Raw genomic sequence first — 20,770 nt, 5'->3', positions numbered from 1 at the left:
TTTTTTTACCTTAACCAAGGGTTATTACTTGAAACTGTGAGACTCTGACAATAAAATTGCATTGTGTGAAGCTGTGAAACTATTAGGCTCTTCTTTTAAAGTTAATTTAAATCATGCAAGCAAGTGTTTATTGCAATTAATCACGATTCAAAAGTGTGATTAATTTGATTTAAATAATCAACCGTGTGACAGCACTAATATAAAGCCAAACAGGACATACAATTCCTTAAGTTTTTGAAGGGCATTAAAACATTTAGATTCATATTTATTCTTACTTTTTTGCTCAAATTTCTCAAGTAATTTCAGTCCTACACAAAAATATCAAACATGTAATGTTTCGGTTTTCAACATTTTTACCATTTTGAAGGCTTTTTGGTGAGATGCCACATGGTTTAATTTAGTATAATAACTCTGCAAATGTATACTGATTGAAAACTCATTTGATCAAAAGGCCTTTAAATGGTTAAAATAAAATATAAAACATTACAAGTTTGGGATTTTTGTTTGGCTGAAGTTGATTGAGCGATTTGAGCCCCCCCCCCCAAAAAAAATCTAAAATGTTTTTCATGCACCTTTGAAAAAGAAACCACTTTTATATCCTGTTTGTCTTTGTGGTATTGTCCAATAACTGCCAGTGTATCGTACTGTGAAAGAATTGGACATTGACATTTTAAAATCTAACATGAAAAAACCCTTTGAGGAAAAGTAATGTGTAGTAGAGTAACACAAAGTTTTTGACCAAACAAAAACAGTCTGTATTTGTCCCTAGATGAATTTAAAGGTATTATTATTATTAGTAGTATAATTACTATCTATATACTAACCAATGCATCTTGTGTGACCAAAGAGCCGTTTTGCATCTCTCAGTATCATTCATCACAAAGGGTGAAAGCGGAAACTTTTCAAAATGCAAAAAACAAGAAAAGTTCAAGGGTCTTTAAAGGTACAATGTCCATAACGTTATACATTTATATGAACATAGAGGCAAGTAGAGCTGTAAACCGCTTTGGATTGACAATATTCTTTTTTGTGTGATATACAAATAACAGTGGAAAAAGTGTATACGTATGACAAAGACAGCAATTTTTTTTTTACCCGAGACCATTTTTTTTTATTTAAAAAGGAAAGTTAAAAACCATGAACTGACTTAAATGCAATGAGTTCTCAACAGCATTTCTTAAAATACAAATGCAAACAATCAGAAAAAAATACTTAATTTGTCGAGTCTTTAGTTCATGGTTTTAACACAGTGGGCCGCCGCTTCCGCTTATGAAATGGGCCAAGAGTTGCTTGTGAGCTTACCGCGCCGCTTTTAGGTGTCAGACGTTTTTCCGCTGAACAAATTTAGTAGACGTGGAAATAAACACACTTCCTGCCCGCTGCGCACACAGCAAATATGCTGCATTCCTTGTTTTGACACCTCTGAATGAGCTACTGAAGTGTTAAATATGCATGTTAAATACAATGCATCCGGAAAGTATTGACAGCGCTTTACTTTTTCCATATTTTGTTATGTTACAGCCTTATTCCAACATATTTAAAATTTTACACACAATACCCCGTAATGACAATGTGAAAAAAACGTTTTTTAATTTTGCTAATTTATTAAAAATAAAATAATAAAAATCACAAATACATACGTATTCACAGCCTTTGCTCAATACTTTCAATTATTTTTGAATATGATGCCACAAGCTTGGCACACCTATCTTTGGGGATTTCCACCAATTCATCTTTGCAGCACCTCTCAAGTTCCATCAGGTTGGATGAGAATCAGAATCAGAATTATAAAAACTTTATTAATCCCCGAGGCGAAATGGAGATTTTCATCACAATCCCATTCAAGAGCAGACAAACATTACAGGGAGACAAAACAGGACCGCTGACGGGTCAGCCAACTTCCGGCACCCCTTAGCGTTAGTTTTCATTCAGCATGTCTCTGCACATTGCTGCATTTATATTTCCCTCTATCCTGACTGTCTCCCAGTTCCTGCCGCTGAAAAACATCCATCGAACTGGTGCCTGGTTTCCTCCAAACATGACGCCTGACATTCACGCCAAAGAGTTCAATCTTTGCCTTATCAGACCAGAGAGTTTTGTTTCTCATGGTTGGAGAGTATTTTCAGGGGCGCCGAAAAGGGGGGGTAAAGGAGACGGATTCTAGGGGCCCATGATAGAGGGGGGCCCAGAGAGGCCCCTAATGATGATGAAATTATAATACAGAAAAAAATAATGAGACTGTGTTGGGGGCCCTGTAAAGATTCTTTTCATGGGGCCCAAAATCCCTAGCGGCGCCCCTGAGTATTTTAGGCGCCTTTTGGCCTGCTGGATGAAAACCAACGCTTCCCATCCAACCTGATGGAGCATGAGAGGTGCTGCAAAGAGGAATGGGCGAAACTGCCCAAAGATAGGAGTGCCAAGCTTGTGGCATCATATTCGAACAGACTGGAGGCTGGAATTGCTGCAAAAGGTGCATCAACAAAGTATTGAGCAAAGGCTGTGAATACTTATGTGTATGGGATTTAATTATTATTATTATTATTTTTTTATATATAAATTTGCAAAATAAAATAAAAACAACTTTTCATATTGTCAGACTGGGGTATTATCTGTAGACATTTGATTACAAAAATTAACGCATCCGAGAAAAACTTTTGTATCCTGTTTTAAAAAGGGTTATTATATTTTTATGTACCCAATATAATATTGCGAATATCGGTTTGAACCAAGAATTGTGTCTGAATCATATCGTCGTCAGTTGTAAGATTAACCCTGAAAACTACACACACACACACACACACACACACACACACACACACACACACACACACACACACACACACACACACACACACACACACACACACACACACACGCGCGCCACGGACAGGAGAATGTGCCATATGTCTGATTGTTGTATTTAATAAGAGGTCCCGAAAGAATAATTTTCTGAGGGACTTTCTTTATAAGAATCAATAGAAAGACAAAATAATCTATCCAGTAAACAAAATGGTATGATCGCTCGCTCTGTAATACATTTATACAAGTACAAAATGCAAAGTCAAATGAAAAGTCAATTAATTGTTTTTACCGAAAGCTTCTCCTCACTAGGCAAGGTCAGTGGAGCCAACTTGTCCCGGCCAGCGAGGCTTACTAAGGGACAAAGACATTGATAAGTGTTGGCCGTCCTGCTCACGAATGTGCTGTTTTTGAGTTTGTTATGCAAGTAGCATGAAAATATTTGATATTTAGAAAGGAGATCACATGTGAATTCAGATCACATTTTCTGTGTACCGCCCTTTGTCACACATTGTGCAAAAGCCATGTTAGGAACAATAATAGAATAATGACTTTGCAAACATCAGTCCACATGTTTGAGTCTCACTCCAGTGTAGATGGTGTTCTCGGGGCTCCTCTGTCTCCTGCTGTTGGACTGTCTCTTTTTGAAGTCCAGAGTCACGTATGGCAAAGCGTCCCCAATCTGTCGGAAAAAGACAACCAGCTGGTTAGTTTTGGGAGAATGATCAACAGTGGGAGTTCCCTCGACTTTAATGAGCTCACCTCATCATCCACATTGTCTTCTAGGACACTTGTCTGCATATTTGCTCCTGTCAGGACGATATAGAAACGTTACGTTCTGTTCATTAGCGTTAATCGTCGTGCGATTGATATTGATCGTACCGTCCTGCAGAAGCTGCTGTCTTCTGGACTTTTTGCAAACAAGAGCGAGCAGGATGTTGAGGAATATGGACAAAAGCAGAGTTGCAATCAGGCAGGGTGTCAACCAAGTGTGGGTCTGTCCTCCAACATCCAGCCTGGTCCCCTCGCCAAACACTATCTCCCCACAGGAGGCCACCGCGCAGTAGTACAACCCGGCGTCGGCAAGGGTGACATCCTTCTTGGACAGCATGTAAACGCAGCGCCGCTCGGACACTTTCGCACACATGCTGCTGTTCTCCGAGTGGACGTACGTCATTCCCAAACAGGAGTCCCGTGAGGCCTCTCGGAACCAGTAGACCCTGTGATGTCCGTTGCTGATTCCAGGGTGCGTGGTGCATTGTAAGGCAGCAGAACCCCCCTTAGTTGCCGAGATAGATGTTGGACGCTGGCTAACAGATAGGCGGCTTGATTCTAGAACAGACATTTTGCTGACTTTAATGGCCATTTTTCTTATTGCTACAAAGAACTGCAATTAAGATGGATTTAATTTTGCAAATTGCACACCGCATACTCATTTATTCTCTGTATTGACAATTAAAGAACAACATTTATTAGGCTTGTTAAAAGTATCATGTTAATTCATATTAACTCACAATAAAATATTTCATTATTCATGTATGTACTGTACGTCGGTTAAGCACACAGTCATTTTGACTGTACATGCTCCTTTACCTTAAGCGTGGATGGTTTCTTGAAAAACTGCGTGGGTTGTTATATGGTTAGTGATTAGGTCAATGAGTCAGTGTAAAGATGACTGAGGAGTGTGCTAGCTGGAAAATTCCACTTCAAATTACACCCAGAAGGCACTTAGATAAAACTATGAATATTCAAAACATGTTCCTGGATGACAAAATAAAATTGCATTTGTGTCTAAATGTTGGGGTCTTTTTTAAGTTAATTCCGAATTCAGTAGTGTGATTAATCTGATTTAAAACATGTGTAATTGGACAGCACTGCTATTTTTGCATTGAAATAATCAGTCCCAAACAAGTAATCGTTTATGTGTTATGTCTTTAAAAAGAGCACATATGCTTCCAACGTAAAGAAACATTTATCATTTGGTGTTCTCGCTCAGCAGAAAAATTGGCAATATTGGTGTTATTTTTCATGTGAGCGACCTTTTTTTTTTTTTTTATTAATTTCCAAAAACGTTTTATACATTACAAATTTTTTTTTTAAATTAAAATAAAACATTTAAAAAATATATTTTTTAATTGTATTTTTTATTTTACAGTGACCTAAGTGTGTGTTAAAAATGGACTTACTTCATGATAGTAGACCGACACTAATTGCAAATAGTGTCATAATCCTAATAAAATGCTATGGAACGTGAACCCTTTGAACGCGGGGATGCACATTTGATTTTATTTTAAAAGTGACTCTCATTCAATTCATGTAGTCTGATAATGACAAAAATTTAAATCAAGGTATGACGGCTGAACCCTTTTAGAGGAGAGAAGCTAGTTTGTTCCTGAGGGTTGCTTTTAAAATGGCCAGTCATTGAACAAAATTATTGACTTTAGTGAAATATAATTGTAATAATAATATCCTACTGAGAACCAGCATCCTTTGTGTTTTTGTGGTGAAATTATCCTCTGCATTTGACAGGGCAATTTTTTTTCTAAAATGTGTAACTCTGACAAACTAAATAGGTTAAAAACTAATGTCTACTGCAGAGGATGCTGGTTCTCAGAAAAGTATGACAGTAGTTCAAGAAATAATATACCTTTCACAAGCAAAAATATTCCATTGTCAAAGCTGGTGACGGTGAGATGAGTCTGCCCACAGTAGTACACAGCCGTGTCCGAGAGCTCCACACCAGAAATGTTTAGGTGGAAGAAGTTTGCTCCTTGGTGAGCTGTCAGTCGCTCGCTGACCACCCCCATTTTCTGATGGCTGTGGGAATTGGCCAAGTAGACGTAGTAAGAGAGGATGATTTCGGGTTTGTCACCTGCAACCTGCTTGTACCAGGACAGATAGTTGGCCTCTGAGTCAAAGAAGCAAAGAAGGGTCACATTGTCGCCAAGGCTGGCGAAGAGGACCGTAGCATCTGAAACACAAACATGTTAAGAAAAATTAGGTCTATTTTTTCCTTGTAGGAAAAGAATTGTGCGTTAGTTCGATAACTTACGAGCTCTAAAAAGAACGACCGCGAGCACGCAGAGTTTGAACATCCCTCACTCTCGCCTTTCAGACTGTTTTTGGCCCAAATGGCATTGTCACGAAACGGGGTCAAAGAAAAAAACACACTCCTCTAATGGAAAAAAACGGTCTTTGCGTCAAATATGTGAAGATTTGTGTCAAGCAGTGCTTTGTGCTTTAAAACTTAACTCTCAAGTCATCTTACATGTTCGCCCCAAACATTTGAATCATTTTCCTTGATTATTTCTTTGTGCACCAGCATTGCCAAAGCTGTTAACCTCTTCTTTGCTTCCATTGTATTTATTTGCAACAGTCAAACATTAGCAATTAGTTAGCATCATTAGCTTGGTCTGTTTTTGTCATCTTACACCCTAACAACTATTTGAAATGATATACTGTGTACTCCAACTGGTTTCATACTGTGAAGAGCAGCAGCTTTGGAAAAATAAAGAAAAAACATATTTTCAAACCTGCCAAACTGACTTCAAAATTTAAGTCCAGCAACAGAGTAAACTGAGTTTAGGCTAGAGGCAGAAAACTCCAGGAAATGTTTTTCTAGGTGCAGGCAGGGCCCCAAAAGTAGCACATTCTCTGAAGGGAGGTTTGCTGGGTCTCAAACCTGATCTATGCAACTGAAAGATTATTATGGTCGCTTTCCCTCTGTTCCTTGGCTTCCTGGTGAACTGTCGTGGTCAAAGTCATCTGTTTGCGAGCGCTTTGGCCCCGGCCTGAGCAGGGTAGTGACCTCCGCAGCTCCAGCCGGGCGTCGGCACACAGAAAAATGTAGAAGAGAGGATCAAGCAGCGCGTTGAGGCTGGTCATCCCATAGCACAGTCGGTAGAGCAGGAAGATGGAGCGCTCCAGGGCGCACGGCTCGTCGGCCTGCAGCAGCGAGGCAAATCTGTAGCCGCCCACCAGGTGGTAGGGTCCGAACACGGCAATGAAGTTGACTGTGATCACCACCAGGATGCCCACAATCTTGTGGCGCTCGTGGGCCGACAAGGAGGGAGAGCGGCGAAGGGTCACTCCGATGTGGGCTGAGGTGTAGCTGAAAGATGAAGGATGAAATGACTTTTACATCCAAGATTTAATGTAATAATTGTGCAAAACAAAACACAAACTCTTGTTAGAGGAAAGAAGAAACTCATTAAGTCTTGGTTAGAATCGGAAGAGATCCAGGAATAGACCAAAACTAGATCTGACCAATCTAAGACTATGAGCATGAACTGATGAAGTCTGCTCAGATGAGAGGCGAGTTTTGTCTCTTAAGACGAATTAAGCAGTCCAGTTGCGATTGATTGAATGCCCTGAGAATACGAACTAATGAAAGAGGAACATCCATAGACAGATTTCTTGACACAAAGAGTGCATTTTAAGCAGTGTGGTAATGCAGCAACCTATCATATTTCTGTGATCTGCATCTTAACTCACCCAAGTATGGTGCACGGCAACAGGAATCCCAGAGCCACAGTGGTGATTTTGAAGTGGGCGTATTTGGGGCTGACTGGATACTGCTCCAAACACAGCAATCGATCCGGGTCGAAAACAGACGGCAGAAGTCCAAACAGGCAGAAGAGAAAGGTGAGCATCCACACTGCCACGCCTGACACCGCGGCCACCTTGATCGTCCTCACCCTGCGACTGCTTATTGGGAACACGATGGCCAGGCAGCGGTCCAGCGCTATCAGGCACAGGAACATGACGCTGGCGTAGACATTGACGTAGAACACGTAGCCTACCAGCTCGCAAGGAAGTGGGCCGTAGGGCCAGCGGTGGCCACCCTGAAGGTACAGGATCCACAAGGGCAGGGTGAGCAACTGCAGAAGGTCGGACAGCAGCAAGTTGAGGATGTAGACTCGCTGGCAGCCTCCGTTACCTGTGCGACCCAGGTGGTAGAGTCCCCACAGGGACAGCAGGTTGCTGGGCAGGCCCAAGGAGAAGACTAGGCCATAGATGCAAGTCAGGCCAAAGACGTCTGTGTCCAAGGGAAGGCCGCAGCTGTTATTGGACATGTCTCTGCTGGACAAACGCCTTCACATGTGAGTTTTTTATGTCATTTTCCTTTCTAGTTGGGTTCCAACTCGCAAATCAGCACAGAGCAGGTGGCCATCACGTGAACAACAATCCACTCCAGTTTAAGCTTGCTCACCTCAGGATGCAGCTCGCTCTCAATCTCACTGTTGCTGCTACGACCTGCGCTCAGCAAGTGCTGGGAACACGACGTCTGGACCAACTTTTGTCCATTCTTTGATCGTTTCCTACCACAGGAAGTCAACGTTTTCAGCCTTAAGGGCAACATCCTGAGGCAGGAGAACGCCTATCGTGCACAGAACAAAAACACACACTCTCTTTCAGCAAACAGGGAGACGTGGCGATCAGGCTCGCTTCATGAATGGCAATCACTTATGTCCTTTAGTTATTGGCATTTGACACATGGACATCTTTAATAAATGTATGCATCAGCAAGCACGAACACAAGCACCTGCCTTTTTGCCCTGCATAAGAAATGTGACCTTTTTTCTGGAGCCCAATTTTTTTGTTCATTTTGGAACAAAATTGTTCTTATGAGAGTTCCTCCACAACTGCTCGATGGTGCTCATAAACCTCCAATGCCCTCTTCTCCCTTGTGTGTGCTGTGTGTCAACTTAAACGGCTGCAGCCTACGGCATGTTTCCTCTGACACACAGCATTAGGCAGAAAAGTAATAATGTTTGTAAAATCGTGACTTTGTTTGGTACAAAATTAACCAAAACAGTAGTGCTGCTGAAAACAAACAAAATGGAAAAACAACTCAAAGCGTTGTCCAGTTGTTTACTGATATTTGTCATGAGAGAGCATACCTGACAAGACCTGCTCAGTGGCCTTAGATCTGCTCAGTGGCCTTGTGAGACCTGCTCAGTGGCCTTGTGGGTAGAGTGTCCACCCTGAGACTGGAAGGTTGTGAGTTCAAACCCATACCAAAGACTATAAAAATGGGACCCATTGCCTCACTGCTTGGCACTCAGCATCAAGGATGGAATTGGGGGTTAAATCACCAACATGATTCCTGAGCACGGCCACCGCTGCTGCTCACTGCTCCCCTCACATCCCAGGTGGTAAAAAAGGGGATGGGTCAAATGCAGAGGATAATTTCACCACACCAAGTGTGTGTGACTATTTTTGGGACTTTAACTTTTAACATTTTCATTTTAACAAATGGGGAATTTCCGGGGAAAATGGAAACAAATAAGAGGGTTTAATTTCCATTACAAATGGCTGTTAAGTCGGTGAAAAAAAAAATACAACGATGTCATGACTCAACTGGGGCAAATTATACAGGGATCCCAGACGTGCGCTATTTAGCGGAATTCCCCTATTCTTTTAGCCAAAGTGATATATTTTTTAGATTTATGTATAACACCGCTAACTCAACGCTCTCCGGCACATATTGGTTAGCTGGCTGCTTAGAGCTAACCACGCTAGCAGGTCGAGTACAGACTGCGAGTGCAGCCTACACTAACTGACCTGTTCAGGCTTTCTGGCGCACCTTAGAGCCAAAGGTAGCCACGGTAGTAGGCCTAGTGCAGCCTAAAGATATGGAGGTGAACCATTTGTGAACAGTACTCGTGCAGCCCAGGTGTTTCAGTCATTTTTAAAAGAATGAGGTGATCTATTGTATCAAAGGCAGCGCTAAGATCCAGTCGAACCAAGACTGACCGTTTTTGAGAGTCAGCACTCAACCTGAAATCGTTCACGATCTTCAAAAAGGCCGTCTCTGTACTGTGGTTCACCCTAAAACCAGACTGAAACTGAAACTTCTCCAAAATATTGCAAATAGTTGTTTAAAAACAAGTTTTTCTAAAATGTTACTTAAAAATGGTAAGTTTGATACAGGTCTGTAATTATTCAAATGGTCAGCATCCAAATTGCTCTTTGTCAGGGGCCTCACCACCGCTTTTTAAAAAAAATCTCCTCTCTCAAAGAATCATATGATATTCTAAAAAAAATGGTTGTAATTTAATCTAAAAGACATGTAGTGGGTTTTATTGTAGAAAAAACCCTGTCAAGTACCTCAGCATTAACAGGACAAAACGGTCCAGCGTTTCCTCAGGCAAAAACAGACACTCAGATGGATTAAAAGCAGTGTGTCACATCGGATGGTGTTTATTTTTTTTCTCTGAAATGGTCTGCAAACTGCTCACAAAGGGAGTCTGTAGGTGTGCCAGGTATATCATTAAAATCAGGGTTAATCAAATGGTTAATTGTTGCGAAAAGGACCCTCGGGTTATTCTAATTGTTTTCAATTACTGTGGAGAAAAAAGTGTTTCTTGCGTTGTTATATTGTATATTTTTTTCTGTTCACGTAATATTTGATGATTAATCATTAGTTTAGTCTTCCTCCGTTTCCTCTCTGCTATGCTGAAATTGTATTTAATTTTTAATTTTTTTGACTTCCTCGTCATTTGTCCACGAAGGCATTGATTTTAAAATGACCTTTGTTGATTTTAGAGGAGCGACAGCGTCAAGGCTGGATTTGAGGTTTTGAATAAAATTGTCAACAATAAAATCACAGGGTGCAGGTAAAACTATCGGAGGATAATTATTAAAAACTCTAATAAAATTTGCAGCCACTTCAGAAGTTTCATAGCGCTTCATCACAATTCTCACTGAGGTCTCTCGCTGGATAAAAGCTGTGGTATTAAAAAACACACAAGAGTGGTCAGACACAACCAAGTCGACAACAGAGGACACACTAAAGGACAGACCATAAGTAATGACCAAATCCAGAGTTTGTCCTCTGTTGTGAGTTGGCTGTCTGACATGAAATCTAACATATTTAAAAATTCACTGGAAACAGGGTTTAAAACCTCATCAGGGTGTAGATTAAAATCCCCAGCTAAAATTATCATATTATATGTTGAAAGAATGATTGATAAAAACTCAGAAAAATCATTTATAAAAGCAAAAACTTTCTTTTGTGGTCTATAAACAGCGACACGCAAAACTGGGGGGCTACTAAAACAATAGCATGACATTCAAAAGTGGTATAGTAATCAAATAAAATCAGTTTTGATGTTAGGGAATTTGTGGCTATTGATGCTGTGCCACCTCCCTTCCTACCACTTCTGACTGTAAAAAGCAAAGTTAAAATTGGATGTAGAGGTGCATCTGTACCCAGCCATACCTCAGTTAAAAGCTCATTTGTGGTCTAAAATCAAATCATAATAATAAAAGACTTATTGACCAGAGAACAGATATTTAAAAGTGCCATGTTAATAGTGTACTATAGTGACTGTTGTGTGAATGTGATCTGTACTGTTCTGCGTTAGTGATGATGGTCAGAATAAATGATTTGTGGAAAAATGAGGTCCAAGTCCAGTGTTGTGTATATTGCAGTTAAAATAAAACCATAGGGGCTAGGACCAGGGGGACATCAGGATATAGAGGCATACTGTACACCAGGGGTCGGTAACCTTTTTGGCTGAGAGAGCCATGAAAGGCAAATATTTTAAAATGTATCTCCGTGAGAGCCATATAATATTTTTTTAACACTGAATACAACTAAATGAGTGCATTTTTAATTAAGACCGACATTTTTAGAGTATAATAAGTATCTTATTCCTTTTAGTAACATTGTTATTCTGAAGCTAACCAATAATAAATCAAATATTTCTTACCATTAACACGACCCTCCTGTACCCCGAAAGACCGCTGGGATTGGCTGAGCCACCCGTAACATTGAACCGGCGCGGTAGAAAACGGACGGATGGATTAAAATGCATGAAAATGTTTTATATTTTTATTTTTAACACTGTGATTTCCAGCGGAATTATTAATTACTTATCGTGTTAATCAATGTCAGCTAAGATTTATCTGAGAGCCAGATGCAGTCATCAAAAGAGCCACTTCTGGCTCGCGAGCCATAGGTTCCCTACCCCTGCTCTGACCCTATGCCAGGTTGGCAGATAAGAGGCGGCTGGCCTTATTATAATTTGCATTTCTTTTAACTCACTTTTATGTCCCCTACTATTTAATTCCGTTCTTCAACAGCATCCATTGTAACCAATTACACAAATGAGACAATGATATAATTGATCAACTTCCAGCTACTTAAATGATAAATGATAAATGGGTTGTACTTGTATAGCGCTTTTCTACCTTCAAGGTACTCAAAGCGCTTTGACACTACTTCCACATTTACCCATTCACACACACATTCACACACTGATGGAGGGAGCTGCCATGCAAGGCGCTAACCAGCACCCATCAGGAGCAAGGGTGAAGTGCCTTGCTCAGGACACAACGGACATGACGAGGTTGGTACTAGGTGGGGATTGAACCAGGGACCCTCGGGTTGCGCACGGCCACTCTCCCACTGCGCCACGCCGTGACAATCTGTCACATCTCATGTCACTTGTTTGTCATATTTCCTTCATTTTGTTTTTATTTCTTGGTCAGCGCTCTTATTTAAGTTCCACTTCCTGCATGTCTCCCTGAGCGCTCGTTCCCTCACCTGTCCCTGATTAGCAGCCTGGCACACCTGAATGCAGTCGCCAATCAGGCTGCTATTTATGCCTGCCTCGCCCTCCAACTCGAGGCTTGATCTATTTTACTGACTTTTAGTGCATGCATAACTGCTCCTCCTGTGTTGAGCATAATGAAAGACTTGTCTTACTTGTACGTCGTCCTCCTGTCTCCTGCATCTTGGGGTCACAATTCAAGTCCCTGACACAATAGTTTATTTCCAGAAGGGATTGAAGACAGTGGGGACGGAGATGTAGAAGAGCTAATAAAGGAAAACATATATGCAGAGGATGAGACAGAAGAGCCAGCAGAGAAAGCACTGGAGATGAATTCAATTTCTAATTTCTGGTCATTAAGAAAAGCATTAGGAGGCCACAGTGCAGGGAAATCTGCTGGAGGTGAGGGCATCATTCTAAAACAGGCCAAATTGGTGTTAAAAAGGGCAACATTTTTTCAAACGCGTCATGCCACTGAAGTCTCACTTTTGGCATTCCCACTTGTGCACGAGAGGCACACTGCGCGTTGCCAGCAGTCACATTAGAGCAGTGGTTCTCAAACTTGGCTCTCAAAGTACCACCATAATGACCAACATTAAAGTATGGTAGTGTACAGGGCCCCAAGTATTGATTAAAAACAGTACAGAAGTTTTATTTAACAAGTATATTTAATATTTTGGCCACTGTAACATTACACACAGCTTGAACAGTAACACTGTGTCTGAATATTGGAAAATAAAATACTGTACTTTAATCAAGTGATTCTTTGGCGTACCACTAGATTGAGCCTGCGTACCACCAGTGGTACACGTACCACAGTTTGAGAATTCATGCATTAGAGAAAGGGAATGGAAATTTGAACTTTACCTGTAAGTATGAAACGAGAAGAAACTGAAATATTTGACAAATCAGACTAATTTAGTGCATGGAAACATGCTGAGTGTAAAAAGTGACATGACATCAGACAAAGCTGCATAAATCTTTAATGATTACTTTCAAACTAGTAAAAAGAACATGTGCTGTCATCTTTGTCAGTAGAAATGTTCAAGTTTCAGCCTGCACTGCGTGGCAAAGTTGGGAGAGTGGCCGTGCCAGCAATCTGAGGGTTACTGGTTCAATCCCCACCTTCTACCATCCTAGTCACGTCCGTTGTGTCCTTGAGCAAGACACTTCACCCTTGCTCCTGATGGGCCTGGTTAGCGTGCATGGCAGCTCCCGCCATCAGTGTGTGAATGTGTGTGTGTGACTGGGTGAATGTGGAAATAGTGTCAAAGAGCTTTGAGTTTCTTAAAAAAAGGTAGAAAAGCGCCATACAAGTACAACCCATTTACCATTTACAAGAATTCCACTTCCGACTACAGAAAACATGCCTCAGTGAATTGTATATGATTTTTGTTTTGCACGCACACACAATCTACAGTTGGAGTTCAAAAAACATTAATAAACAGCTCCTAAATAAATCAAAAGTTACTCACCAGTTATCCAATACTTGAGGAGTTTTTTCACAAAATGCCTACTCATACTCAAGTAATTATTTTGATGACATTTTACTTTTACTTGAGTCATATTACTCTTAAGTAACGGTCGTCCTACTTGAGTACAAATTTTGGGTACTCTTGTTTTAAGTTGTAATATTGAAAGGAATATTATTATTATTAATATTATTATACACATTCGTCATTTATTTTGTTCCTTGTGATTTTATCCATCAAAAATTGATAACAGGGCTGCATTGTGTTATTGGTGTTAGCATGTTGGTCGCACAGTCAGGAGTTTGAGGATTTCTATGTGTGGAGTTTGCATGTATCAGTTTTCTCTGGGTGCCTTTAAACATACTCTTTTATCATGTCATTGTATTCTCCAGGCTTTGAATCAATAGCAGCTATCCAATTCTAGTATGTCTAAGGCCCCTTCTACACTAAGCCGGCTAAGGTTATCCAGGGTAAATCACACCTAACCTTATCCGTGTCCACACACACACAATGCCACCGTTTAAGACCCCCCTCCCCTCCGTCCGCCGGCACAACGCGACCTAGTACACGAGGTGGGCGAGGTCGGGGCCGGGGAGGCGGGGTTAATGGGGGAGGAGTTTATTTATAGCTAGAATTCACTGTAATTCAACTATTTCTTATATATACCGTATATATATATATATAAATAAAATGTAATACTTGACTTTCAGTGAATTCTAGCTATATATATATATATATGTATTTTATTATATATATATACATATAAATAAAATAAATACTTGAATTTCAGTGTTCCTTTATTTACACATACACACACATAACACTCCTCTCTACTCATTGTTGTGTTTGAAAGTGCAATGCTTTGCAGCCAGTAGCACAGCCTTTGAAGGAGCGTAGGTATGGGCAGTGTAATATTCTGGGTTGGAGTCAATAACCAGGCGAGTTGACGAAGTTACATCTCTTTACTTCATACTTCAGAACCGACTCCCACACTTGCCGTCAGGGTGCGCAATACAACGTAAACCGTTGGCCAACCAAAAAGTAACCACAGAACACTATACGATATAGTGTTCTGTGGTTACTTTTTGTCTGGCCAAGCGGACGTGACGACAGGCTGTCCTCACTCAGGTCCGCACGGACCTGGAGGGGGCGTGCCTTAAGTCCGGCTGGAAATCGGGAGAAATTCGGGAGAATGGTTGTCCCGGGAGATTTTTGGGAGAGGCACTAAAATTCGGGAGTCTCCCGGAAAATTCGGGAGGGTTGGCAAGTATGGCTGTAATGTTTGCATTTGTTGTGACCCTTCTCTGCCACTGGACACACGGGATGAACGCTACCTGATTGTTCAGACCGCAGTCACATCGGATACATACCGGATTTATATCCACATAAGAAAGATGTTTAGGCCGGATAAAAAAAAATGCGAATTGACTTTGACTGTGGACATAACCTCTTAGTAACTGTTATGAACTTTGCTTAGGGACCTCAGGAAAGGAACATACAATTGAAATTGTTTCATGGGAAGAATAACTGCATGGAGACAATGGCTCTAAGGAAGTGTTTTTTACCACGTGGTGTAAAAGGGAGAGCTTGTTTGTGTCCAGTCATTCATTCATATCCAATCACCCCCTTGAAAGTGCAGCCAGTCTGAGTTATCGACAAACTCCAACATGATGACTCACTAACACTCTCACCACACACACCAAAGACCTTGACTTGTACGTCTTCTGTACCAATGTACAGTAGATTTTGAGCAAAATGCTCAATTTGCACTTACTGTCAACGACATCAATAAACAAAAACGGGTGCTCAGGTTAACTAGGCACATAACTAATTATTCTGATTTAATCTTCCTCCTCAACCTTCGGCAGCAGAAGGTCTTACAGATAAAGACGGAGGTCCATACAAAGGCTATGATGACAGCAGCCAAGACAAGAAGCACGTCCAGGCAAAGGTAGGAGTACCAGGCCAGGCTGTATGATGCCGGCTGCAAATGGGGCGCTCCTTGGTGCCTGAGGACGTACTCGATCCAAAAGATGGCCACGTCCAATGGAGACATGAGGTTGTCGTGGTGGAGACGAGAGAGTCGGCGTATGTTGTCGCGGTATGACGGAGTTTCCAGAATGTCTTTAAGAGCCTCCAGGAAGCTTTCCTGGGTGAGCGATTTAGCCTCCAGCACCCGAGCAGCCCCGCGTACCTTCAGCCGGAGGACGTTATCAAACTGGTCAAAGAGCAGCGGCAAACCTACAACCGGAACCCCGTGGTAAATGGCCTCATACATGCCATTGGTGCCCCCATGGGCAACAAACGCCCGTGTTTTGGAGTGCCCTAGAAGGTCGTTCTGAGGCAGCCAGTCGACCAACAGAGTGTTGTTCCCCAAGGATGAAGGCTTTTCTCCCTTGATCCTCCAGATCACCTTTTGAGGCAGCTGAGCAAACGCTGCCGCGATAGCTTCAGTGACCTCTCGAGGCAGAGCAGAGACCAGTGTTCCCAAGGACATGACCACCACCCCGTGTTCCCCGGAGCTCTGCATGAAGGCCTCCAAATCAATAGGAAGGGGCCGGGCTTTTTTGCACTGGAATCCCCCGATGTAGACTACGTTAGGCATTGTTGGGCGAGGAAATTCAAAGACGAAATTGGACCTCACCAGCCAGATATCTGCCGCACGTTCTAAAGACAGCAAGTCTGTTCCAGGTGGGAAGTGCCTCTGGAAGACATCCGAGTACTTTGGGTTTATGTAAAAGTACAACTCAATAACACTATAAAAGTAATGCAGCATATTCTTCAGCCTTCCCTGAAAATCCATCTGGTCATGTAGTTCACTTCCGGACACAGGGACAAAGGAGAGTGGGGAAGGGGACGTAACGAAGTGGCTCTCTCCATTATTAATCCAGCGTACGTTGAAGACCATTGGCAATTTGAGGTAATTCCCCAGGAGCACCCCCACTGTCAGGCCTGGGTCGGTCAACATGAGATCAAACTTGGCATCCTGAAGCTTCCTTACAAAAACAAGATCATCCAACATCTTGCCGACGGCTGCGGCGAGAAGACCGTGACCCACTGACAGCATTTTTGTAATAATGCGCTGCTGGCAAAACGTCCTCAGGAAGTCGGTGGACTTGCGGCACTCGATAACGTCCACAAGGATCCTATTGTAGTAGTTCTTTTTGGTGCCGTCCTCCAACATGGGCATGGTGATGGACGTGTAGAAGGAGGCATTGGTGGGAATGTACCAGCTGTGGGGGGAGTGCAGCACGGTGAGGAGGTGGCCTCGGGAGTGCAGCTCCTTGAGGATCACCTCCATGTTGATCCAGTGGCTCCCGTCCACCGGCACCACCAGGATCCTGCTGCAGCCAGCAGGCCCGGGGGACAGGAAGCCGAGAAGTGCAAGGAGCACTGGAAAGATGTTGGACATTTCCTGGCAGCAAAGATAAGACATATTCACAACTCATCTTTGAACGTGTTGACATTTATGCTGCTGAGTCATTAAATACACATTTGAACAATAAAACAGTTACACTTCAAACAAACTCAAATTATCCTAAAAAGAGACAACTTTTCCTATTTCAAGCAAAAACGTGTTGTTAATAACATGGTAAGCAAAATTTGCTCAGCTGGAATTCCTAAAAGTAGAATATTTTTCTTGTGATTTTAAGAACATGAAATCTAGAAATCAGCTCTAAGTTTAAGCAAGTTGTTCTTATCACATAGCAAGATTTAAGTAAAATGTCATTAATACAAAGTAAGATTAAGTCACATGTTCCTATTAGATTCATAAATTGAGATAAAATATACTTTTATGAGGCTAGATTTAAGCAAAAATGTTTTAACATATTCTAGATTTAGGATTATTTTTCTCAATTGCTCTGTGTTCTTAACATTGCAAGTTTTTCCAATGTTATCCTTCTTTTAAGCAGAAATATAATGATTCACATTCCATGTAAAAAAGAGATTAACTCTAAAAAAACAGACACCTCATCTATAATTAATTAACTTTTCTCTCTCTTTTTTTTTTTATGATACGCCGAGAGGCAAATGAAAAACCAGCTGTGGGTCGAAATTGGCCATATTTTGGACAGCCCTGCACTTGGTCACAGTGTGGCCCTCATTATTCATTTATTTATTTTTCCTTAAAATAAATGTTATAGATATACAGTGGAGATTGGTAGTTCGTGAGTACAAACACCGGCCGAGTCATACCAAAGACTATACAAATGGGACCCATTACCTCCCTGCTTGGCACTCAGCATCAAGGGTTGGAATTGGGGGTTAAATCACCAAAACTAATTCCCGGGCGCGGCCAACACTGCTGCTCACTGCTCCCCTTACCTCCCAGGGGGTGATCAAGGGTGATGGGTCAAATGCAGAGGGTAATTTCACCACACCTAGAGTGTGTGTGACAATCATTGGTACTTTAACTTTAACTTTAACTTATATTTTCTATGTGTGGATGTGTTCTTAAATTTAGAAAGTTAGGGAACCGGTTTTATTCTTAATTTATGACAAACTCTTCTTAATATATTGTGGAATAATGATCAAAATCAGGTTTTCTAATTATTTCCAAAAATCTGGATAGCATGACGTTAACATACCAATACTTTCCCAACATAAGATAATTTTTTTTGTTTAAAAAATAAGATATTTTTTCTCCTGAGGAAACAAACTGTTGCTTAACATAGGACTTTTTTGCTTTCTTGAAATGTGTTTATTGCAGCATATTTATTTTACATTACTCTTTTTTCGCATTACTTTGAACACCTGACGACAAATATTACACAACAGCAGGTACATTTTTGAATGCTGTTTGTTTGTCTGCATATTTTTTCCCTTTTTCTTGTATTGAGTTTGTGCTCTTGACATGCCCTGAGGGATTCTTCCGAGATTAGATAATGGGCAATTGAATGAATCAATAAAAAGGAACAACACAGTCATTTATGGTGCAATATGTTCAAATCTCACCTCAGTTGGGTTTGTTGTATCAAAATCCACAAGTTGGCCTCCTGAGGCCCTGCAAGATGTATTCTATGTGACACCAAACGGGTGCATAAATGTCACACGGCGCCTGATCTGCAGGGTCAAAGTCCACTTTGGCGGTTTATCAGTTTAGCAACCTTAACTGTTGTGGGTGCAGTAAGTGTTGGCACCATCTTTCTACTCAAGTTACACAATCACTTAAAATGCTTCCCTCAAAACAGACTTGGGGTCTCTTTTGTTGCCATGGTGACCTCAGATCAACCTGCCTGTATACCTGGAAAGAAACATTTGTGCATTGGTCTGTTCTGTTAGCATTGTGCAAGCTGTAGGTGGCGCCCTTGAGAAAATGAAGTCTGAGGGTGTCTTTCTTGACCTTGTGTTGTGTCATCATATGAAAGTGTTTGTGAAAACATACATTGCATAAAGCTGATAATAGTCGTAAAATATATTCTATATATAGCGACGAAGCAGACAAAACGTGGGATGTCGTGTCAATGAAATACCCTGAAAACAACAATATCAATAATAATAATAATAATGACATTTCCTTACACCTTTTCAAGGTCGGTCTGGAAGCCAACAAGCTCCCGGGACGCTCGCCGCTTCACAGGCGCTTCCTTCCTGCAATTGTCCCCGGCCTCATGATCGTGGCTCATTTACAATCCCCACGTAGTCCTCCGACACCCGCCGACGCTCAATTGTTTTCCAGGCATGAGTCACTTTTTATGACACAATGATTTTGCTGGTATTTCACACGATGCTGTGTTTACGCATCCCCCCGGCGACTCCCCTCCAGAGACAGCTCTGGAAAGTTCCATCCATACCATGGAACTTTAAGTCATGGCTAATATGGACACATAGGCCCACTCTAATGACATCCGATGCAACATCTTCATCGCAAATTAGGTGCTATCACCATTGCAGGAGCAGTTTAGGAGAGAATATTTGTGAACGAACGGGATTGGCCAAAGTAGGACAAAAATATGTGTACTTTACCAACTGAAGGCTGAATACATTCATCATGTTGATATTTACTTGGGATTTATAACTGTAGAAAAAAGGCTAAAACTGATCCAATGTAGACATGAATGCAAATATGTTGTACAATATAAAACAGCCTTGATCTCAGCTCCGTGTTAAAGGTGTCCCATTTTTATTTATTTTTTAAATAATATAAATAATATAGACATGTCATGGGGCAGCACGGTGGTACAGGGGTTAGTGCATGCGCCTCACAATACGAAGGTCCTGAGTAGTCCTGAGTTCAATCCCGGGCTCGGGATCTTTCTGTGTGGACTTTGCATGTTCTCCCCGTGACTGCGTGGGTTTCCTCCGGGTACTCCGGCTTCCTCCCACCTCCAAAGACATGCACCTGGGGATAGGTTGATTGGCAACACTAAATTGGCCCTAGTGTGTGAATGAGAGTGTGAATGTTGTCTATCTGTGATGAGGTGGCGACTTGTCCAGGGTGTACCCCGCCTTCCGCCCGAATGCAGCTGAGGTAGGCTCCAGCACCCCCCGCGACCTCAAAAGGGACAAGCGGTAGAAAATGGATGGATGGATGGATAGACATGTTATGACCGCTATCATTAGTTTCTTGTATTTTGTATTATTTCCTGTCTAGCGCTCTTATTTTTTGTTCCACTTCCTGTTTGCCTCCTTTTACCACCACCCCTCTGGTCTGAGCGCTGGCTCCCTCACCTGTCCCTGATTTGCAATCAGGAAACACTCGTCCCAGGTTGCCAATCAGGATGCTTCTTATGCCAGCCCTGTTCTTTTTATTTTGCTTTGTTTGCTTTGCTCTTCACACACATTTTACTGTTTGTGCCTTTCCCAGCATCACATCTTGTTTTTTTTGTGTTGCCTGCGTTTTTACGAATAAAAAGGCCTTCTTTCACGCGCCTGCATCCTGGGGTCCTGACATAAAGCAGACATAGCAATCATGACATATAAAGATATACAATA

The 20,770-nt window shown here is 41.6% G+C and overlaps 3 protein-coding genes across 4 annotated transcripts; all 3 read right to left on the bottom strand.

The window, feature by feature from the left end:
- Nucleotides 1-2,888: 2,888 nt before the first annotated feature.
- On the bottom strand, nt 2,889-5,951 carry LOC133605727 (uncharacterized). The gene is made up of 5 exons (XM_061959003.2): nt 5,852-5,951; nt 5,447-5,770; nt 3,682-4,131; nt 3,562-3,608; nt 2,889-3,481 (listed from the first exon to the last, which is right to left on the bottom strand). The coding sequence occupies exons 1-5, from the start codon at nt 5,892-5,894 to the stop codon at nt 3,362-3,364; spliced, it is 984 nt and encodes a 327-aa protein (XP_061814987.2). The 5' UTR covers nt 5,895-5,951; the 3' UTR covers nt 2,889-3,361.
- A 535-nt stretch (nt 5,952-6,486) lies between these two features.
- Nucleotides 6,487-9,510, bottom strand: LOC133605726 (G-protein coupled receptor 4). 2 transcript variants are annotated; one of them, XM_061959002.2, is made up of 3 exons: nt 7,497-9,510; nt 7,294-7,373; nt 6,487-6,910 (listed from the first exon to the last, which is right to left on the bottom strand). In XM_061959002.2, the coding sequence occupies exons 1-3, from the start codon at nt 7,872-7,874 to the stop codon at nt 6,487-6,489; spliced, it is 882 nt and encodes a 293-aa protein (XP_061814986.1). In that variant the 5' UTR covers nt 7,875-9,510. The 2 variants fall into 2 exon arrangements, with proteins under 2 accessions (XP_061814986.1, XP_061814985.1); XM_061959001.2 differs by having other exon boundaries at nt 7,294-9,510.
- Nucleotides 9,511-13,327: 3,817 nt separating this feature from the next.
- Nucleotides 13,328-18,934, bottom strand: ugt5g1 (UDP glucuronosyltransferase 5 family, polypeptide G1). The gene is made up of 2 exons (XM_061960370.2): nt 18,791-18,934; nt 13,328-17,249 (listed from the first exon to the last, which is right to left on the bottom strand). Exon 2 carries the CDS (start codon nt 17,244-17,246, stop codon nt 15,666-15,668), a length of 1,581 nt encoding a protein of 526 aa, XP_061816354.1. The 5' UTR covers nt 17,247-17,249; nt 18,791-18,934; the 3' UTR covers nt 13,328-15,665.
- Between the last annotated feature and the right edge of the window lie 1,836 nt (nt 18,935-20,770).

The sequence above is a fragment of the Nerophis lumbriciformis genome, linkage group LG05, assembly GCF_033978685.3.
Source record: "Nerophis lumbriciformis linkage group LG05, RoL_Nlum_v2.1, whole genome shotgun sequence".
Classification (NCBI taxonomy): Eukaryota; Metazoa; Chordata; class Actinopteri; order Syngnathiformes; family Syngnathidae; genus Nerophis; species Nerophis lumbriciformis.
The sequence above is the reverse complement of the archived record's forward strand: the minus strand, read 5'-3'. Positions and strand labels throughout refer to the sequence as shown.

Coding starts and splice junctions, on each gene's coding strand:
- LOC133605727 (XM_061959003.2), bottom strand. CDS start 5,894: ATGTTCAAACTCTGCGTGCTCGCGGTCGTTCTTTTTAGAGCTC. Junction 3,609..3,681: donor ACAGCAGCTTCTGCAGGACG/GTACGATCAATA, acceptor TCGTCCTGACAG/GAGCAAATATGCAGACAAGT. Junction 3,482..3,561: donor AAGACAATGTGGATGATGAG/GTGAGCTCATTA, acceptor TTTTTCCGACAG/ATTGGGGACGCTTTGCCATA.
- LOC133605726 (XM_061959001.2), bottom strand. CDS start 7,874: ATGTCCAATAACAGCTGCGGCCTTCCCTTGGACACAGACGTCTTTGGC. Junction 6,911..7,293: donor TTGCCGTGCACCATACTTGG/GTGAGTTAAGAT, acceptor TTCATCTTTCAG/CTACACCTCAGCCCACATCG.
- ugt5g1 (XM_061960370.2), bottom strand. CDS start 17,246: ATGTCCAACATCTTTCCAGTGCTCCTTGCACTTCTCGGCTTCCTGTCC.